Source organism: Pelophylax lessonae (assembly GCF_965119305.1).
Source record: "Pelophylax lessonae genome assembly, chromosome: 9".
In the NCBI taxonomy this organism is placed as follows: Eukaryota; Metazoa; Chordata; class Amphibia; order Anura; family Ranidae; genus Pelophylax; species Pelophylax lessonae.
This window is the reverse complement of record NC_138776.1, coordinates 788,920-811,283: the sequence shown is the minus strand read 5'-3', so window position 1 is coordinate 811,283 and position 22,364 is coordinate 788,920. Positions and strand designations below refer to the sequence as shown.

Here is a 22,364-nt window from a genome sequence, read left to right as displayed (position 1 = left end):
TTACACTGTGAGGCCTATAGACTGTTGCCATGACGTCTGTGACTCCTAAATAATCAAAGCAATGCTTTAGATGTGTATTCCATGTACTTCAATGTAGGAGACGGACAGACTGATACTGGGGTCTCTTCCTATTGTCTGTATAATAAGGTGTTCTGTGTTTACACTTATAATAATGTGAATTGTATGCTGTTTTAGCCTTGTTGCCGGCAGTCTGGTCCTCCAGGCTGGTGTAAGTGCTCTGAGTTAATTAGCATGTTAATGATAACCTTGTCTAGATGGGATTAGCCATGAGTCAGCTGTACCTCGTTATCTCACCATTGTGTGAGGTTTTGGGTAAATATTCGGCTCATTGTTCATATAGTGACTGACATACTTCTCAAGTGTATAAAAGTCTGTTTCTTGTTCAATAAAGGAGTTGATGTTTTCAGACACATACAAGCTAAGTTCAGGCTAGTTTTGTATGGGGGGCGGCTGGAATCTCTATAGATTCCAGACTAGAGGAAGCCGTATACTGACAGAAGCCCACAAGCACAGTGTGGGTCGGCGGTTCCGTTACAGGACTAGAGAAGAGGAGGAGCCAGGAGAGCCAGTGGGGGACCTGAGAAGAGGAGGATCCGGGCCCAGAGGAGGAAGTATAACATGCTTGTTGTTTTTATAGGAAAAAAAACGAGACTTTACAATAGCTATAACTACAGAGTAAGAAGAGATACAATGTAACTATTCTAGAGAACGCTGGAGGGAATTGAGAAATAGGGATCCTGTAGTAGAGATGGTTACATTTATCGCTCCCCCCCCCCCCGGCATTCTGTGGAATTGTTACATTTATCTCCCCCCCATTCTATGGAATTGGTATATTTATACCCCCCCCCCCCCGGCATTCTGTGAAATTGTTATATTTATCTCCCCCCCCTCATTCTATGGAATTGTTACATTTTTCCCCCCCTCCTGCCATTCTGTGGAATTGTTACATTTATCTCCCCCCCCCCGGCATTCTGTGGAACTGTTACATTTATCCCCCCCCCCCCGGCGTTCTGTGGAATTGTTACATTTATTTTCCCCCCATTCTGTGGAATTGTTACATTTATCTCCCACCCCCCCTCCGGCATTCTGTGGAATTGTTACATTTATCTCCCCCCCCAGCATTCTGTGGAATTGTTACATTTATCTCCCCCCCCCATTCTGTGGAATTGTTACATTTATCTCCCCCCCCCCCGCATTCTGTGTAATTATTACTTTATCTCCCCCCCAGCATTCTGTGGAATTGTTACATTTATTCCCCCCCCCCCACCCAGTGCTGTATCTTGGCCTAGGCCAACAAGGCTCAGGCCTAGGGCGGCACTTTGCAGGGGGCAGCAAAAAAGCTGCACACCACATGAAAAAAACAGCCTCCTCTCGACTTCCACACGAAAAGGGTCCCTGCTGGCTTGCGCTACACTTTTAGTTTAGTGCCAGTATTATGGGACAAATTCGGCCAGGGGGCAGGGTCCAGGAGGCAAATTAGTCTGGCACCCCCATAAAGCAGTCATACTGCTACCTGAAGGTATGATAGGCTGCACTAATGGGCACTGATAGGCTACACTGGTGGTCACTGATGGGGCCACACTGATATGCTGCACTGATAAGGCTGCACTAATGGGCAGTAATGATGCGGCACTGATGGGCACTAATGAGGCTGAACTTATGGGAACTGATAGGGCTATGCTGATGGGCACCGATAGACTGTGGTTGTGGTCTGTGGTTTACAGATGACAGGGCGGGTCATTAACCGGAAAGGGGTGTGGACTTTACAGGAAGGGGTGGGTCATATTTAAATTAGGGGGTGCACAAACTTAGTCAGGCCTAGGGCAGCACAAAACCTAAATACACCACTGCCCCCACCCCGGCATTCTGTGGAATTGTTACATTTATCCCCCCCCCCCCGGTATTTGCACCCCCAGGCCCTGTGAAAAGCCTGCTGAATATAGAAGTGTTGGAATATTTATCACCTGCTGATTTTTCTCCGACTTTGGACTTTAAATTCTCTAACCTTTTTGCTACAAAGTCAGAATCTGATTGTCCAATCACCTCGTCTATCTGAGCCTGGGTGAGCTCCATCCGCTGATAGGAGAAGACATCGGAGCTGGGCTCGCTGGGGGCGGAGCCTGGTACAATCTTTGAATCGGCGGTGGATGACCTGCGGGATATAAAGAGGTATTAATATACAAATAATTAATCACAGATCCAGGTGTATGGGAGTCAGGGAAATTATAAAAAGTCTGTCCTATAAAACGGCATGTTCCTTCATTCTGTGCGAACTTCAATGTTATTAGCCAAGATTTCTCTCCGGGTTCGATGTTCTTCATTTATAAAATCAGCATGAATCAGGAAAATACCGCTTTATGGACACTAGATGGAGCTGACAACGATAGGAAATAAATGTTATGATCATCAGCTCCATCTAGTGTCCATAATGCGGTACTTTCCTCATTCACCCTGTGACTGACCCAACCAGGACAGAGGACTGCAGGGTGACCTCTTGCCTGCTGACTATGGACTCTGGCTTTTAGGGGAACACTATTCTTTGTGGGGTGTATGCTGGGGACCCTTGGAGTGGTCTTGTATTGGATTTGGCATTGTCTCCATGAAACACACAGACTCTGGGAATCGAGGCCCAGGATACATATTTGGGGTCTCTACGCCCATACCAGCAATGGCTGCTTTAGATTGGGATACTCAGAGCAGAGGGTAATATCATCAACTCAAAGTAACCCGATTCTGCTAAGCATGTCTCTCCCATTGTTGATGGACTCCATCTCTATGAATGAATAACATCTGACCTTAAGGAAAAAATAAATCTGGTCATTGCGTTACCTTCTATCCCGGCCACAGCAGCCAGGAAATGGGACAGCCGAAGCTGGAAGTGCCGAAATCCTCATTGCTTTCAGGTTCTTACTAGGGGAGGGGATCTCCCTAGGGGAGATCTACGAGCGGATGATCACTGATCTCCCTCACCTCTACTCAGCGACCCCCCCCCTCCCCCGAAACTACTAATCCCCCATCCCTCTTTTAAATGAAATACACAAAAGCAGAGGTCCAGCTCAGGATGACAAACATGGCGCCCTCCAAAGACAAGGTGGAGGAGTGGGGGTGCTCACCCAGGGGCAATATTTAAAAATGAATATATTTTATTTTTGATGATTTCAGCTTTGCTGACCGGTTTTTATTCTTCAAAATAATTTTCTAAAAAAATGTAAATACTTCGTATATTAAATATATATTAGAAAATAATAAATATATATAAGATATTGTGTTAGAAAACCCAAACCTTTATATATATATATACTGCAGGGCTTAGGGCAAAGCTACTAGCCAGGCCCTAAGAGTTGCTCACCGCCAGTTGCCCCACCCAACCCCTACCCTGCCCCACCCTTAACTCCGCCCCTAAACACACCCTTGCAAATTATCTCATGAAAGGAAACTGTTAAATGTTTTATGCAGAATAAAGTTACAAAAATAAATAGTAACAACAACAACTTCAACAATATTAACATAAAGCATATCAGTGCCCATCAGTGCAGCCTCATCAGTGCCCATCAGTGCAGCCTCATCAGTGCCCATCAGTGCAGCCTATCAATGGCCATTAGTGTAGCATATCAGTGCCCATCAGTGCAGCCTTTCAATGGCCATTAGTTTAGCATATCAGTGCCCATCAGTGCAGCCTCATCAGTGCCCATCAGTGCAGCCTATCAATGGCCATTAGTGTAGCATATCAGTGCCCATCAGTGCAGCCTTTCAATGGCCATTAGTGTAGCCTACCAGTGCCCATCAGTGCAGCCTACCAGTGCCCATCAGTGAATCCACATCAGTACCCATCAGTGCACCATATCAGTACCCATCAGTGCAGCGTCATCAGTGCCCTTCAGTTCAGCCTACCTTGAAGGATATATAGGATATATAACATCTCCTGACCCCATATGAAGGATATATAATATATGCAGTGTCAGTGTAATGTCATGTAGTGTCACTGTGATGTCATGTAGTGTCACTATGATGTCATGCAGTATCACTGTGATGTCATGCAGTGTCAGTGTGATGTCATGCAGTGTCAGTGTGATGTCATGCAGTGTCAGTGTGATGTCATGTAGTGTCAGTGTGATGTCATGCAGTATCAGTGTGATGTCATGTAGTGTCAGTGTGATGTCATGCAGTATCAGTGTGATGTCATGTAGTGTCAGTGTGATGTCATGTAGTATCAGTGTGATGTCATGCAGTGTCACTGTGATGTCATGCAGTGTCAGTATGATGTCATGCAGTGTCAGTGTGATGTCATGCAGTATCAGTGTGATGTCATGCAGTGTCAGTATGATGTCATGTAGTGTCAGTGTGATGTCATGTAGTGTCAGTGTGATGTCATGCAGTGTCAGTGTGATGTCATGCAGTGTCAGTGTGATGTCATGCAGTATCAGTGTGATGTCATGTAGTGTCAGTGTGATGTCATGCAGTGTCAGTATGATGTCATGTAGTATCAGTGTGATGTCATGCAGTGTCACTGTGATGTCATGCAGTGTCAGTATGATGTCATGCAGTGTCAGTGTGATGTCATGTAGTGTCAGTGTGATGTCATGTAGTGTCAGTGTGATGTCATGCAGTGTCAGTATGATGTCATGCAGTGTCAGTGTGATGTCATGTAGTGTCACTGTGATGTCATGCAGTGTCAGTATGATGTCATGTAGTGTCAGTGTGATGTCATGTAGTGTCAGTATGATGTCATGCAGTATCAGTGTGATGTCATGCAGTGTCAGTATGATGTCATGCAGTGTCAGTATGATGTCATGCAGTGTCAGTGTGATGTCATGCAGTGTCAGTGTGATGTCATGTAGTGTCAGTGTGATGTCATGTAGTGTCAGTATGATGTCATGCAGTATCAGTGTGATGTCATGCAGTGTCAGTATGATGTCATGCAGTGTCAGTGTGATGTCATGCAGTGTCAGTGTGATGTCATGCAGTGTCAGTGTGATGTCATGTAGTGTCAGTGTGATGTCATGCAGTGTCAGTGTGATGTCATGCAGTGTCAGTATGATGTCATGTAGTGTCAGTGTGATGTCATGCAGTATCAGTGTGATGTCATGTAGTGTCAGTGTGATGTCATGCAGTGTCAGTGTGATGTCATGTAGTGTCAGTATGATGTCATGCAGTGTCAGTGTGATGTCATGTAGTATCAGTGTGATGTCATGCAGTGTCAGTGTGATGTCATGCAGTGTCAGTATGATGTCATGTAGTGTCAGTGTGATGTCATGCAGTGTCAGTGTGATGTCATGCAGTGTCAGTATGATGTCATGTAGTGTCAGTGTGATGTCATGCAGTGTCAGTGTGATGTCATGGCCCCCATGGTGCTGTGTAGAACTCACATATCTTCAGCTGTATCGGCCGGTCTCCTGCATCGGTGCTGCGGCTCTTTATATCCATGCAGTGACGTCAGTGTCACGCTCTGCAGTGCAGCACAGCTGATTTCTGGATGCAATAAATGAGGCTGATCTCATCCACCGGAGGGACGGGGGAGGCGCTGGGACAAAGACATGAAATGCAAACGCCTTGTGTCATTTATTCATTATCAGCTACACAATGTATCTGCTGCACCCCCACCGCAGCCTGACAGCAAATCTCCCATTCATCAAGACAATCTGCCATCCTCCACACACCAGCTGAAAAGGGAAATCAGGCTTGCAGTACCATTCATCGGCTGTTCTGTTTAAAATGCTGTTTTTTTACATTGACATTCCTCCTTAGTCCCAGTCTATGGTATGGTCACCTGCTGACTCGGCACAATCCACAGGCAGTTTTACTCTTCAATAGGACCATGACAAGTTTCCTTCTCCAGTGCTGAGGACATTTCCCAGTTTATTGAAGTGTAAGAAGAATGGAATTTGCTGAGGCCTCGGCCTGTGAAGTTCTGACACTGACTGCCGGAGGAAGGAAGGAACAGGGAAGGTCCAGAATAGAACCACAATAACCAGCAGTGATAGGGAGGGCAGGACAGAGGGATAAACCAATCACAGAAATAAATGAGCAGTACTGGCTGAAAACCTTCCTCAGTCTGCACTGATATCAACTGCAACAATGTGTCAGCACTGAACACGAGCGCCATCTGTATGTGACTCCAGATACCACACGAGACTGAACCCCGAGAGCTCCCCTAGGGTAAGGAGACCACATAATACACAGAGTGCTGGGCACAGGACTACATAATACACAGAGTGCTGGGCACAGGACTGCATAATACACAGAGTGCTGGGCACAGGACTGCATAATACACAGAGTGCTGGGCACAGGACTACATAATACACAGAGCGCTGGGCACAGGACTACATAATACACAGAGCGCTGGGCACAGGACTACATAATACACAGAGCGCTGGGCACAGGACTACATAATACACAGAGCGCTGGGCACAGGACTACATAATACACAGAGTGCTGGGCACAGGACTACATAATACACAGAGTGCTGGGCACAGGACTACATAATACACAGAGTGCTGGGCACAGGACTACATAATACACAGAGTGCTGGGCACAGGACTACATAATACACAGAGCGCTGGGCACAGGACTACATAATACACAGAGAGCTGGGCACAGGACTGCATAATACACAGAGCGCTGGGCACAGGACTGCATAATACACAGAGTGCTGGGCACAGGACTACATAATACACAGAGCGCTGGGCACAGGACTACATAATACACAGAGTGCTGGGCACAGGACTACATAATACACAGAGCGCTGGGCACAGGACTACATAATACACAGAGTGCTGGGCACAGGACTACATAATACACAGAGCGCTGGGCACAGGACTACATAATACACAGAGCGCTGTGCACAGGACTACATAATACACAGAGCGCTGGGCATAGGAACTACATAATACACAGAGCGCTGGGCACAGGACTACATAATACACAGAGTGCTGGGCACAGGACTACATAATACACAGAGCGCTGGGCACAGGACTACATAATACACAGAGAGCTGGGCACAGGACTGCATAATACACAGAGCGCTGGGCACAGGACTACATAATACACAGAGCGCTGTGCACAGGACTACATAATACACAGAGCGCTGGGCATAGGAACTACATAATACACAGAGTGCTGGGCACAGGACTACATAATACACAGAGCTCTGGGCACAGGACTACATAATACACAGAGCGCTGGGCACAGGGCTGCATAATACACAGAGCGCTGGGCACAGGACTGCATAATACACAGAGTGCTGGGCACAGGACTACATAATACACAGAGTGCTGGGCACAGGACTACATAATACACAGAGCGCTGGGCACAGGACTACATAATACACAGAGTGCTGGGTACAGGCCTACATAATACACAGAGCGCTGGGCACAGGACTACATAATACACAGAGTGCTGGGCACAGGACTGCATAATACACAGAGCGCTGGGCACAGGACTGCATAATACACAGAGTGCTGGGCACAGGACTGCATAATACACAGAGCGCTGGGTACAGGACTGCATAATACACAGAGCGCTGGGCACAGGACTACATAATACACAGAGCGCTGGGAACAGGACTACATAATACGCAGAGTGCTGGGCACAGGACTACATAATACACAGAGCGCTGGGCACAGGACTACATAATACACAGAGTGCTAGGCACAGGACTACATAATACACAGAGCGCTGGGCACAGGACTACATAATACACAGAGTGCTGGGCACAGGACTACATAATACACAGAGCGCTGGGCACAGGACTACATAATACACAGAGCGCTGGGCACAGGACTACATAATACACAGAGCGCTGTGCACAGGACTACATAATACACAGAGCGATGGGCATAGGAACTACATAATACACAGAGTGCTGGGCACAGGACTACATAATACACAGAGCTCTGGGCACAGGACTACATAATACACAGAGCGCTGGGCACAGAACTGCATAATACACAGAGCGCTGGGCACAGGACTGCATAATACACAGAGTGCTGGGCACAGGACTACATAATACACAGAGTGCTGGGCACAGGACTACATAATACACAGAGCGCTGGGCACAGGACTACATAATACACAGAGTGCTGGGTACAGGCCTACATAATACACAGAGCGCTGGGCACAGGACTACATAATACACAGAGTGCTGGGCACAGGACTGCATAATACACAGAGCGCTGGGCACAGGACTGCATAATACACAGAGTGCTGGGCACAGGACTGCATAATACACAGAGCGCTGGGTACAGGACTGCATAATACACAGAGCGCTGGGCACAGGACTACATAATACACAGAGTGCTGGGTACAGGACTACATAATACACAGAGCGCTGGGCACAGGACTGCATAATACACAGAGCGCTGGGTACAGGACTGCATAATGCACAGAGTGCTGGGCACAGGACTGCATAATACACAGAGCGCTGGGTACAGGACTGCATAATACACAGAGCGCTGGGTACAGGACTACATAATACACAGAGTGCTGGGCACAGGACTGCATAATACACAGAGCGCTGGGTACAGGACTGCATAATACACCGAGCGCTGGGCACAGGACTGCATAATGCACAGAGCGCTGGGCACAGGACTACATAATACACAGAGTGCTGGGCACAGGACTACATAATACACAGAGCGCTGGGTACAGGACTGCATAATGCACAGAGTGCTGGGCACAGGACTGCATAATACACAGAGCGCTGGGTACAGGACTGCATAATACACCGAGCGCTGGGCACAGGACTGCATAATGCACAGAGCGCTGGGCACAGGACTACATAATACACAGAGCGCTTGGCACAGGACTGCATAATACACAGAGCGCTGGGTACAGGACTGCATAATACACCGAGCGCTGGGCACAGGACTGCATAATGCACAGAGTGCTGGGCACAGGACTACATAATACACAGAGCGCTGGGTACAGGACTGCATAATGCACAGAGCGCTGGGCACAGGACTACATAATACACAGAGCGCTGGGCACAGGACTACATAATACACAGAGCGCTGGGCACAGGACTACATAATACACAGAGTGCTGGGCACAGGACTACATAATACACAGAGCGCTGGGCACAGGACTACATAATACACAGAGCGCTGGGCACAGGACTACATAATACACAGAGTGCTGGGCACAGGACTACATAATACACAGAGCGCTGGGCACAGGACTACATAATACACAGAGTGCTGGGCACAGGACTACATAATACACAGAGCGCTGGGCACAGGACTACATAATACACAGAGAGCTGGGCACAGGACTGCATAATACACAGAGCGCTGGGCACAGGACTACATAATACACAGAGCGCTGTGCACAGGACTACATAATACACAGAGCGCTGGGCATAGGAACTACATAATACACAGAGCGCTGGGCACAGGACTACATAATACACAGAGTGCTGGGCACAGGACTACATAATACACAGAGCGCTGGGCACAGGACTACATAATACACAGAGAGCTGGGCACAGGACTGCATAATACACAGAGCGCTGGGCACAGGACTACATAATACACAGAGCGCTGTGCACAGGACTACATAATACACAGAGCGCTGGGCATAGGAACTACATAATACACAGAGTGCTGGGCACAGGACTACATAATACACAGAGCTCTGGGCACAGGACTACATAATACACAGAGCGCTGGGCACAGGGCTGCATAATACACAGAGCGCTGGGCACAGGACTGCATAATACACAGAGTGCTGGGCACAGGACTACATAATACACAGAGTGCTGGGCACAGGACTACATAATACACAGAGCGCTGGGCACAGGACTACATAATACACAGAGCGCTGGGTACAGGCCTACATAATACACAGAGCGCTGGGCACAGGACTACATAATACACAGAGTGCTGGGCACAGGACTGCATAATACACAGAGCGCTGGGCACAGGACTGCATAATACACAGAGTGCTGGGCACAGGACTGCATAATACACAGAGCGCTGGGTACAGGACTGCATAATACACAGAGCGCTGGGCACAGGACTACATAATACACAGAGCGCTGGGAACAGGACTACATAATACGCAGAGTGCTGGGCACAGGACTACATAATACACAGAGCGCTGGGCACAGGACTACATAATACACAGAGTGCTAGGCACAGGACTACATAATACACAGAGCGCTGGGCACAGGACTACATAATACACAGAGTGCTGGGCACAGGACTACATAATACACAGAGCGCTGGGCACAGGACTACATAATACACAGAGCGCTGGGCACAGGACTACATAATACACAGAGCGCTGTGCACAGGACTACATAATACACAGAGCGATGGGCATAGGAACTACATAATACACAGAGTGCTGGGCACAGGACTACATAATACACAGAGCTCTGGGCACAGGACTACATAATACACAGAGCGCTGGGCACAGAACTGCATAATACACAGAGCGCTGGGCACAGGACTGCATAATACACAGAGTGCTGGGCACAGGACTACATAATACACAGAGTGCTGGGCACAGGACTACATAATACACAGAGCGCTGGGCACAGGACTACATAATACACAGAGTGCTGGGTACAGGCCTACATAATACACAGAGCGCTGGGCACAGGACTACATAATACACAGAGTGCTGGGCACAGGACTGCATAATACACAGAGCGCTGGGCACAGGACTGCATAATACACAGAGTGCTGGGCACAGGACTGCATAATACACAGAGCGCTGGGTACAGGACTGCATAATACACAGAGCGCTGGGCACAGGACTACATAATACACAGAGTGCTGGGTACAGGACTACATAATACACAGAGCGCTGGGCACAGGACTGCATAATACACAGAGCGCTGGGTACAGGACTGCATAATGCACAGAGTGCTGGGCACAGGACTGCATAATACACAGAGCGCTGGGTACAGGACTGCATAATACACAGAGCGCTGGGTACAGGACTACATAATACACAGAGTGCTGGGCACAGGACTGCATAATACACAGAGCGCTGGGTACAGGACTGCATAATACACCGAGCGCTGGGCACAGGACTGCATAATGCACAGAGCGCTGGGCACAGGACTACATAATACACAGAGTGCTGGGCACAGGACTACATAATACACAGAGCGCTGGGTACAGGACTGCATAATACACCGAGCGCTGGGCACAGGACTGCATAATGCACAGAGCGCTGGGCACAGGACTACATAATACACAGAGCGCTTGGCACAGGACTGCATAATACACAGAGCGCTGGGTACAGGACTGCATAATACACCGAGCGCTGGGCACAGGACTGCATAATGCACAGAGTGCTGGGCACAGGACTACATAATACACAGAGCGCTGGGTACAGGACTGCATAATGCACAGAGTGCTGGGCACAGGACTACATAATACACAGAGCGCTGGGTACAGGACTGCATAATGCACAGAGTGCTGGGCACAGGACTACATAATACACAGAGTGCTGGGCACAGGACTACATAATACACAGAGTGCTGGGCACAGGACTACATAATACACAGAGTGCTGGGCACAGGACTACATAATACACAGAGCGCTGGGCACAGGACTACATAATACACAGAGCACTGGGTACAGGACTGCATAATACACCGAGCGCTAGGCACAGGACTGCATAATGCACAGAGCCCTGGGCACAGGACTACATAATACACAGAGCACTGGGCACAGGACTACATAATACACAGAGCGCTGGGCACAGGACTGCATAATACACAGAGTGCTGGGCACAGGACTACATAATACACAGAGCGCTGGGCACAGGACTACATAATACACAGAGCGCTGGGCACAGGACTACATAATACACCGAGCGCTGGGCACAGGACTGCATAATACACAGAGCGCTGGGCACAGGACTGCATAATACACAGAGCGCTGGGCACAGGACTACATAATACACAGAGCGCTGGGTACAGGACTGCATAATACACAGAGCGCTGGGTACAGGACTGCATAATACACAGAGCGCTGGGCACAGGACTGCATAATACACAGAGCGCTGGGCACAGGACTACATAATACACAGAGTGCTGGGCACAGGACTACATAATACACAGAGCGCTGGGCACAGGACTACATAATACACAGAGCGCTGGGCACAGGACTACATAATACACAGAGCGCTGGGCACAGGACTACATAATACACAGAGCGCTGGGTACAGGACTGCATAATACACAGAGCGCTGGGCACAGGACTACATAATACACAGAGCGCTGGGTACAGGACTACATAATACACGGAGCGCTGGGCACAGGACTACATAATACACAGAGCGCTGGGCACAGGATTACATAATACACAGAGCGCTGGGCACAGGACTGCATAATACACAGAGCGCTGGGCACAGGACTGTATAATACACAGAGCGCTGGGCACAGGACTACATAATACACAGAGCGCTGGGCACAGGACTACATAATACACAGAGTGCTGGGCACAGGACTACATAATACACAGAGCGCTGGGCACAGGACTACATAATACACAGAGTGCTGGGCACAGGACTACATAATACACAGAGCGCTGGGCACAGGACTGCATAATACACAGAGCGCTGGGCACAGGACTACATAATACACAGAGCGCTGGGCACAGGACTGCATAATACACAGAGCGCTGGGCACAGGACTACATAATACACAGAGCGCTGGGCACAGGACTACATAATACACAGAGCGCTGGGTACAGGACTACATAATACACAGAGCGCTGGGCACAGGACTACATAATACACAGAGCGCTGGGTACAGGACTACATAATACACCGAGCGCTGGGCACAGGACTGCATAATACACAGAGCGCTGGGTACAGGACTGCATAATGCACAGAGCGCTGGGCACAGGACTGCATAATACACAGAGCGCTGGGTACAGGACTGCATAATACACAGAGCGCTGGGCACAGGACTACATAATACAATGAGCGCTGGGCACAGGACTACATAATACACAGAGCTCTGGGCACAGGACTGCATAATGCACAGAGCGCTGGGCACAGGACTACATAATACACAGAGTGCTGGGCACAGGACTGCATAATACACAGAGCGCTGGGCACAGGACTGCATAATACAATGAGCGCTGGGCACAGGACTGCATAATACACAGAGCGCTGGGCACAGGACTACATAATACACAGAGCGCTGGGCACAGGACTGCATAATACACAGAGCGCTGGGCACAGGACTACATAATACAATGAGCGCTGGGCACAGGACTACATAATACACAGAGCGCTGGGCACAGGACTGCATAATACACAGAGCGCTGGGCACAGGACTGCATAATATACAGAGCGCTGGGCACAGGACTACATAATACACAGAGCGCTGGGCACAGGACTGCATAATACACAGAGCGCTGGGCACAGGACTACATAATACACAGAGCGCTGGGTACAGGACTACATAATACACCGAGCGCTGGGCACAGGACTGCATAATACACAGAGCGCTGGGTACAGGACTGCATAATGCACAGAGCGCTGGGCACAGGACTGCATAATACACAGAGAGCTGGGCACAGGACTACATAACACACAGAGAGCTGGGCACAGGACTACATAATACACAGAGCGCTGGGCACAGGACTGCATAATACACAGAGAGCTGGGCACAGGACTACATAATACACAGAGCGCTGGGCACAGGACTACATAATACACAGAGCGCTGGGCACAGGACTACATAATACACAGAGTGCTGGGCACAGGACTACATAATACAGAGAGCGCTGGGCACAGGACTACATAATACACAGAGCGCTGGGTACAGGACTACATAATACACAGAGCGCTGGGCACAGGACTACATAATACACAGAGCGCTGGGCACAGGACTACATAATACACAGAGCGCTGGGTACAGGACTGCATAATACACAGAGCGCTGGGCACAGGACTGCATAATACACAGAGCGCTGGGCACAGGACTACATAATACACAAAGCGCTGGGTACAGGACTGCATAATGCACAGAGCGCTGGGCACAGGACTACATAATACACAGAGCGCTGGGTACAGGACTACATAATACACAGAGCGCTGGGCACAGGACTGCATAATACACAGAGCGCTGGGCACAGGACTACATAATACACAGAGCGCTGGGCACAGGACTACATAATACACAGAGCTCTGGGCACAGGACTACATAATACACAGAGCGCTGGGCACAGGACTACATAATACACAGAGCGCTGGGCACAGGACTACATAATACACAGAGCGCTGGGCACAGGACTACATAATACACAGAGCGCTGGGTACAGGACTGCATAATACACAGAGCGCTGGGCACAGGACTACATAATACACAGAGCGCTGGGCACAGGACTACATAATACACAAAGCGCTGGGTACAGGACTACATAATACACAGAGCGCTGGGCACAGGACTGCATAATACACAGAGCGCTGGGCACAGGACTACATAATACACAGAGCGCTGGGCACAGGACTACATAATACACCGAGCGCTGGGTACAGGACTGCATAATACACAGAGCGCTGGGTACAGGACTGCATAATGCACAGAGCGCTGGGCACAGGACTACATAATACACAGAGCGCTGGGCACAGGACTACATAATACACCGAGCGCTGGGCACAGGACTGCATAATACACAGAGCGCTGGGTACAGGACTGCATAATACACAGAGCGCTGGGCACAGGACTACATAATACACAGAGCGCTGGGCACAGGACTGCATAATACACAGAGCGCTGGGCACAGGACTACATAATACACAGAGCTCTGGGCACAGGACTACATAATACACAGAGCGCTGGGCACAGGACTACATAATACACAGAGCGCTGGGCACAGGACTACATAATACACAGAGCGCTGGGTACAGGACTGCATAATACACAGAGTGCTGGGCACAGGACTACATAATACACAGAGCACTGGGCACAGGACTACATAATACACAGAGCGCTGGGTACAGGACTACATAATACACAGAGCGCTGGGCACAGGACTGCATAATACACAGAGTGCTGGGCACAGGACTGCATAATACACAGAGCGCTGGGTACAGGACTGCATAATGCACAGAGCGCTGGGCACAGGACTACATAATACACAGAGCGCTGGGTACAGGACTACATAATACACAGAGCGCTGGGCACAGGACTGCATAATACACAGAGCGCTGGGCACAGGACTACATAATACACAGAGCGCTGGGCACAGGACTGCATAATACACAGAGCGCTGGGCACAGGACTACATAATACACAGAGCTCTGGGCACAGGACTACATAATACACAGAGCGCTGGGCACAGGACTACATAATACACAGAGCGCTGGGCACAGGACTACATAATACACAGAGCGCTGGGTACAGGACTACATAATACACAGAGCGCTGGGCACAGGACTACATAATACACAGAGCTCTGGGCACAGGACTACATAATACACAGAGCGCTGGGCACAGGACTACATAATACACAGAGTGCTGGGCACAGGACTACATAATACACAGAGCGCTGGGTACAGGACTGCATAATACACAGAGTGCTGGGCACAGGACTACATAATACACAGAGCGCTGGGTACAGGACTGCATAATACACAGAGCGCTGGGCACAGGACTGCATAATACACAGAGCGCTGGGCACAGGACTACATAATACACAAAGCGCTGGGTACAGGACTGCATAATGCACAGAGCGCTGGGCACAGGACTACATAATACACAGAGCGCTGGGCACAGGACTACATAATACACAGAGCGCTGGGCACAGGACTGCATAATACACAGAGCGCTGGGCACAGGACTACATAATACACAGAGCGCTGGGCACAGGACTACATAATACACAGAGCTCTGGGCACAGGACTACATAATACACAGAGCGCTGGGCACAGGACTACATAATACACAGAGCGCTGGGCACAGGACTACATAATACACAGAGTGCTGGGCACAGGACTACATAATACACAGAGCGCTGGGTACAGGACTGCATAATACACAGAGCGCTGGGCACAGGACTACATAATACACAGAGCGCTGGGCACAGGACTACATAATACACAAAGCGCTGGGTACAGGACTACATAATACACAGAGCGCTGGGCACAGGACTGCATAATACACAGAGCGCTGGGCACAGGACTACATAATACACAGAGCGCTGGGCACAGGACTACATAATACACCGAGCGCTGGGTACAGGACTGCATAATACACCGAGCGCTGGGCACAGGACTACATAATACACAGAGCGCTGGGTACAGGACTGCATAATGCACAGAGCGCTGGGCACAGGACTACATAATACACAGAGCGCTGGGTACAGGACTACATAATACACAGAGCGCTGGGCACAGGACTGCATAATACACAGAGCGCTGGGCACAGGACTACATAATACACAGAGCGCTGGGCACAGGACTGCATAATACACAGAGCGCTGGGCACAGGACTACATAATACACAGAGCGCTGGGCACAGGACTACATAATACACAGAGCGCTGGGCACAGGACTACATAATACACCGAGCGCTGGGTACAGGACTGCATAATACACAGAGTGCTGGGCACAGGACTGCATAATACACAGAGCGCTGGGTACAGGACTGCATAATGCACAGAGCGCTGGGCACAGGACTACATAATACACAGAGCGCTGGGTACAGGACTACATAATACACAGAGCGCTGGGCACAGGACTGCATAATACACAGAGCGCTGGGCACAGGACTGCATAATACACAGAGCGCTGGGCACAGGACTACATAATACACAGAGCGCTGGGCACAGGACTGCATAATACACAGAGCGCTGGGCACAGGACTACATAATACACAGAGCTCTGGGCACAGGACTACATAATACACAGAGCGCTGGGCACAGGACTACATAATACACAGAGCGCTGGGCACAGGACTACATAATACACAGAGCGCTGGGTACAGGACTACATAATACACAGAGCGCTGGGCACAGGACTACATAATACACAGAGCGCTGGGCACAGGACTGCATAATACACAGAGCGCTGGGCACAGGACTACATAATACACAGAGCTCTGGGCACAGGACTACATAATACACAGAGCGCTGGGCACAGGACTACATAATACACAGAGTGCTGGGCACAGGACTACATAATACACAGAGCGCTGGGCACAGGACTACATAATACACAGAGCGCTGGGCACAGGACTACATAATACACAGAGCGCTGGGCACAGGACTGCATAATACACAGAGCGCTGGGCACAGGACTACATAATACACAGAGCGCTGGGCACAGGACTACATAATACACAGAGCGCTGGGTACAGGACTACATAATATACAGAGCACTGGGCACAGGACTACATAATACACAGAGCGCTGGGTACAGGACTACATAATACACAGAGCGCTGGGCACAGGACTGCATAATACACAGAGCGCTGGGCACAGGACTACATAATACACAGAGCGCTGGGCACAGGACTGCATAATACACAGAGCGCTGGGCACAGGACTACATAATACACAGAGCGCTGGGCACAGGACTACATAATACACAGAGCGCTGGGCACAGGACTACATAATACACCGAGCGCTGGGCACAGGACTACATAATACACAGAGCGCTGGGTACAGGACTGCATAATACACAGAGCGCTGGGCACAGGACTACATAATACACAGAGCGCTGGGCACAGGACTACATAATACACAAAGCGCTGGGTACAGGACTACATAATACACCGAGCGCTGGGTACAGGACTGCATAATACACCGAGCGCTGGGCACAGGACTGCATAATGCACAGAGCGCTGGGCACAGGACTACATAATACACAGAGCGCTGGGCACAGGACTGCATAATACACAGAGCGCTGGGTACAGGACTGCATAATACACCGAGCGCTGGGCACAGGACTGCATAATGCACAGAGTGCTGGGCACAAGACTACATAATACACAGAGCGCTGGGTACAGGACTGCATAATGCACAGAGTGCTGGGCACAGGACTACATAATACACAGAGTGCTGGGCACAGGACTACATAATACACAGAGTGCTGGGCACAGGACTACATAATACACAGAGCGCTGGGCACAGGACTACATAATACACAGAGCGCTGGGTACAGGACTGCATAATACACCGAGCGCTAGGCACAGGACTGCATAATGCACAGAGCCCTGGGCACAGGACTACATAATACACAGAGCACTGGGCACAGGACTACATAATACACAGAGCGCTGGGCACAGGACTGCATAATACACAGAGTGCTGGGCACAGGACTACATAATACACAGAGCGCTGGGCACAGGACTACATAATACACAGAGCGCTGGGCACAGGACTACATAATACACCGAGCGCTGGGCACAGGACTGCATAATACACAGAGCGCTGGGCACAGGACTGCATAATACACAGAGCGCTGGGCACAGGACTACATAATACACAGAGTGCTGGGCACAGGACTACATAATACACAGAGCGCTGGGCACAGGACTACATAATACACAGAGCGCTGGGCACAGGACTACATAATACACAGAGCGCTGGGCACAGGACTACATAATACACAGAGCGCTGGGTACAGGACTGCATAATACACAGAGCGCTGGGCACAGGACTACATAATACACAGAGCGCTGGGTACAGGACTACATAATACACGGAGCGCTGGGCACAGGACTACATAATACACAGAGCGCTGGGCACAGGATTACATAATACACAGAGCGCTGGGCACAGGACTGCATAATACACAGAGCGCTGGGCACAGGACTGTATAATACACAGAGCGCTGGGCACAGGACTACATAATACACAGAGCGCTGGGCACAGGACTACATAATACACAGAGTGCTGGGCACAGGACTACATAATACACAGAGCGCTGGGCACAGGACTACATAATACACAGAGTGCTGGGCACAGGACTACATAATACACAGAGCGCTGGGCACAGGACTGCATAATACACAGAGCGCTGGGCACAGGACTACATAATACACAGAGCGCTGGGCACAGGACTGCATAATACACAGAGCGCTGGGCACAGGACTACATAATACACAGAGCGCTGGGCACAGGACTACATAATACACAGAGCGCTGGGTACAGGACTACATAATACACAGAGCGCTGGGCACAGGACTACATAATACACAGAGCGCTGGGTACAGGACTACATAATACACCGAGCGCTGGGCACAGGACTGCATAATACACAGAGCGCTGGGTACAGGACTGCATAATGCACAGAGCGCTGGGCACAGGACTGCATAATACACAGAGCGCTGGGTACAGGACTGCATAATACACAGAGCGCTGGGCACAGGACTACATAATACAATGAGCGCTGGGCACAGGACTACATAATACACAGAGCTCTGGGCACAGGACTGCATAATGCACAGAGCGCTGGGCACAGGACTACATAATACACAGAGTGCTGGGCACAGGACTGCATAATACACAGAGCGCTGGGCACAGGACTGCATAATACACAGAGCGCTGGGCACAGGACTACATAATACAATGAGCGCTGGGCACAGGACTGCATAATACACAGAGCGCTGGGCACAGGACTACATAATACACAGAGCGCTGGGCACAGGACTGCATAATACACAGAGCGCTGGGCACAGGACTACATAATACAATGAGCGCTGGGCACAGGACTACATAATACACAGAGCGCTGGGCACAGGACTGCATAATACACAGAGCGCTGGGCACAGGACTGCATAATATACAGAGCGCTGGGCACAGGACTACATAATACACAGAGCGCTGGGCACAGGACTGCATAATACACAGAGCGCTGGGCACAGGACTACATAATACACAGAGCGCTGGGCACAGGACTACATAATACACCGAGCGCTGGGCACAGGACTGCATAATACACAGAGCGCTGGGCACAGGACTGCATAATACACAGAGCGCTGGGCACAGGACTACATAATACACAGAGTGCTGGGCACAGGACTACATAATACACAGAGCGCTGGGCACAGGACTACATAATACACAGAGCGCTGGGCACAGGACTACATAATACACAGAGCGCTGGGCACAGGACTACATAATACACAGAGCGCTGGGTACAGGACTGCATAATACACAGAGCGCTGGGCACAGGACTACATAATACACAGAGCGCTGGGTACAGGACTACATAATACACGGAGCGCTGGGCACAGGACTACATAATACACAGAGCGCTGGGCACAGGATTACATAATACACAGAGCGCTGGGCACAGGACTGCATAATACACAGAGCGCTGGGCACAGGACTGTATAATACACAGAGCGCTGGGCACAGGACTACATAATACACAGAGCGCTGGGCACAGGACTACATAATACACAGAGTGCTGGGCACAGGACTACATAATACACAGAGCGCTGGGCACAGGACTACATAATACACAGAGTGCTGGGCACAGGACTACATAATACACAGAGCGCTGGGCACAGGACTGCATAATACACAGAGCGCTGGGCACAGGACTACATAATACACAGAGCGCTGGGCACAGGACTGCATAATACACAGAGCGCTGGGCACAGGACTACATAATACACAGAGCGCTGGGCACAGGACTACATAATACACAGAGCGCTGGGTACAGGACTACATAATACACAGAGCGCTGGGCACAGGACTACATAATACACAGAGCGCTGGGTACAGGACTACATAATACACCGAGCGCTGGGCACAGGACTGCATAATACACAGAGCGCTGGGTACAGGACTGCATAATGCACAGAGCACTGGGCACAGGACTGCATAATACACAGAGCGCTGGGTACAGGACTGCATAATACACAGAGCGCTGGGCACAGGACTACATAATACAATGAGCGCTGGGCACAGGACTACATAATACACAGAGCTCTGGGCACAGGACTGCATAATGCACAGAGCGCTGGGCACAGGACTACATAATACACAGAGTGCTGGGCACAGGACTGCATAATACACAGAGCGCTGGGCACAGGACTGCATAATACACAGAGCGCTGGGCACAGGACTACATAATACAATGAGCGCTGGGCACAGGACTGCATAATACACAGAGCGCTGGGCACAGGACTACATAATACACAGAGCGCTGGGCACAGGACTGCATAATACACAGAGCGCTGGGCACAGGACTACATAATACAATGAGCGCTGGGCACAGGACTACATAATACACAGAGCGCTGGGCACAGGACTGCATAATACACAGAGCGCTGGGCACAGGACTGCATAATATACAGAGCGCTGGGCACAGGACTACATAATACACAGAGCGCTGGGCACAGGACTGCATAATACACAGAGCGCTGGGCACAGGACTACATAATACACAGAGCGCTGGGCACAGGACTACATAATACACCGAGCGCTGGGCACAGGACTGCATAATACACAGAGCGCTGGGTACAGGACTGCATAATGCACAGAGCGCTGGGCACAGGACTGCATAATACACAGAGAGCTGGGCACAGGACTACATAACACACAGAGAGCTGGGCACAGGACTACATAATACACAGAGCGCTGGGCACAGGACTGCATAATACACAGAGAGCTGGGCACAGGACTACATAATACACAGAGCGCTGGGCACAGGACTACATAATACACAGAGCGCTGGGCACAGGACTACATAATACACAGAGTGCTGGGCACAGGACTACATAATACAGAGAGCGCTGGGCACAGGACTACATAATACACAGAGCGCTGGGTACAGGACTACATAATACACAGAGCGCTGGGCACAGGACTACATAATACACAGAGCGCTGGGCACAGGACTACATAATACACAGAGCGCTGGGTACAGGACTGCATAATACACAGAGCGCTGGGCACAGGACTGCATAATACACAGAGCGCTGGGCACAGGACTACATAATACACAAAGCGCTGGGTACAGGACTGCATAATGCACAGAGCGCTGGGCACAGGACTACATAATACACAGAGCGCTGGGTACAGGACTACATAATACACAGAGCGCTGGGCACAGGACTGCATAATACACAGAGCGCTGGGCACAGGACTACATAATACACAGAGCGCTGGGCACAGGACTACATAATACACAGAGCTCTGGGCACAGGACTACATAATACACAGAGCGCTGGGCACAGGACTACATAATACACAGAGCGCTGGGCACAGGACTACATAATACACAGAGCGCTGGGCACAGGACTACATAATACACAGAGCGCTGGGTACAGGACTGCATAATACACAGAGCGCTGGGCACAGGACTACATAATACACAGAGCGCTGGGCACAGGACTACATAATACACAAAGCGCT

At 50.0% G+C, this 22,364-nt stretch overlaps 2 protein-coding genes across 2 annotated transcripts in view; one reads left to right on the top strand and one right to left on the bottom strand.

The window, feature by feature from the left end:
• The window catches only part of LOC309564137 (vesicle-associated membrane protein 3-like), a gene marked incomplete at its 5' end in the record, with an annotated part of 28,753 nt that extends 22,884 nt beyond the window's left edge, over positions 1–5,869 (bottom strand). Inside the window, 2 exons of the mRNA XM_082268766.1 lie at positions 2,065–2,173; positions 5,823–5,869. Coding sequence (XP_082124892.1) covers positions 2,065–2,173; positions 5,823–5,869 — 156 coding nt within the window. The remainder of the gene's footprint in view (positions 1–2,064; positions 2,174–5,822) is intronic.
• The window catches only part of MRPL51 (mitochondrial ribosomal protein L51), a 156,787-nt gene that overhangs the window by 102,485 nt on the left and 31,938 nt on the right, over positions 1–22,364 (top strand). The gene's annotated exons all lie outside the window — the stretch shown is intronic.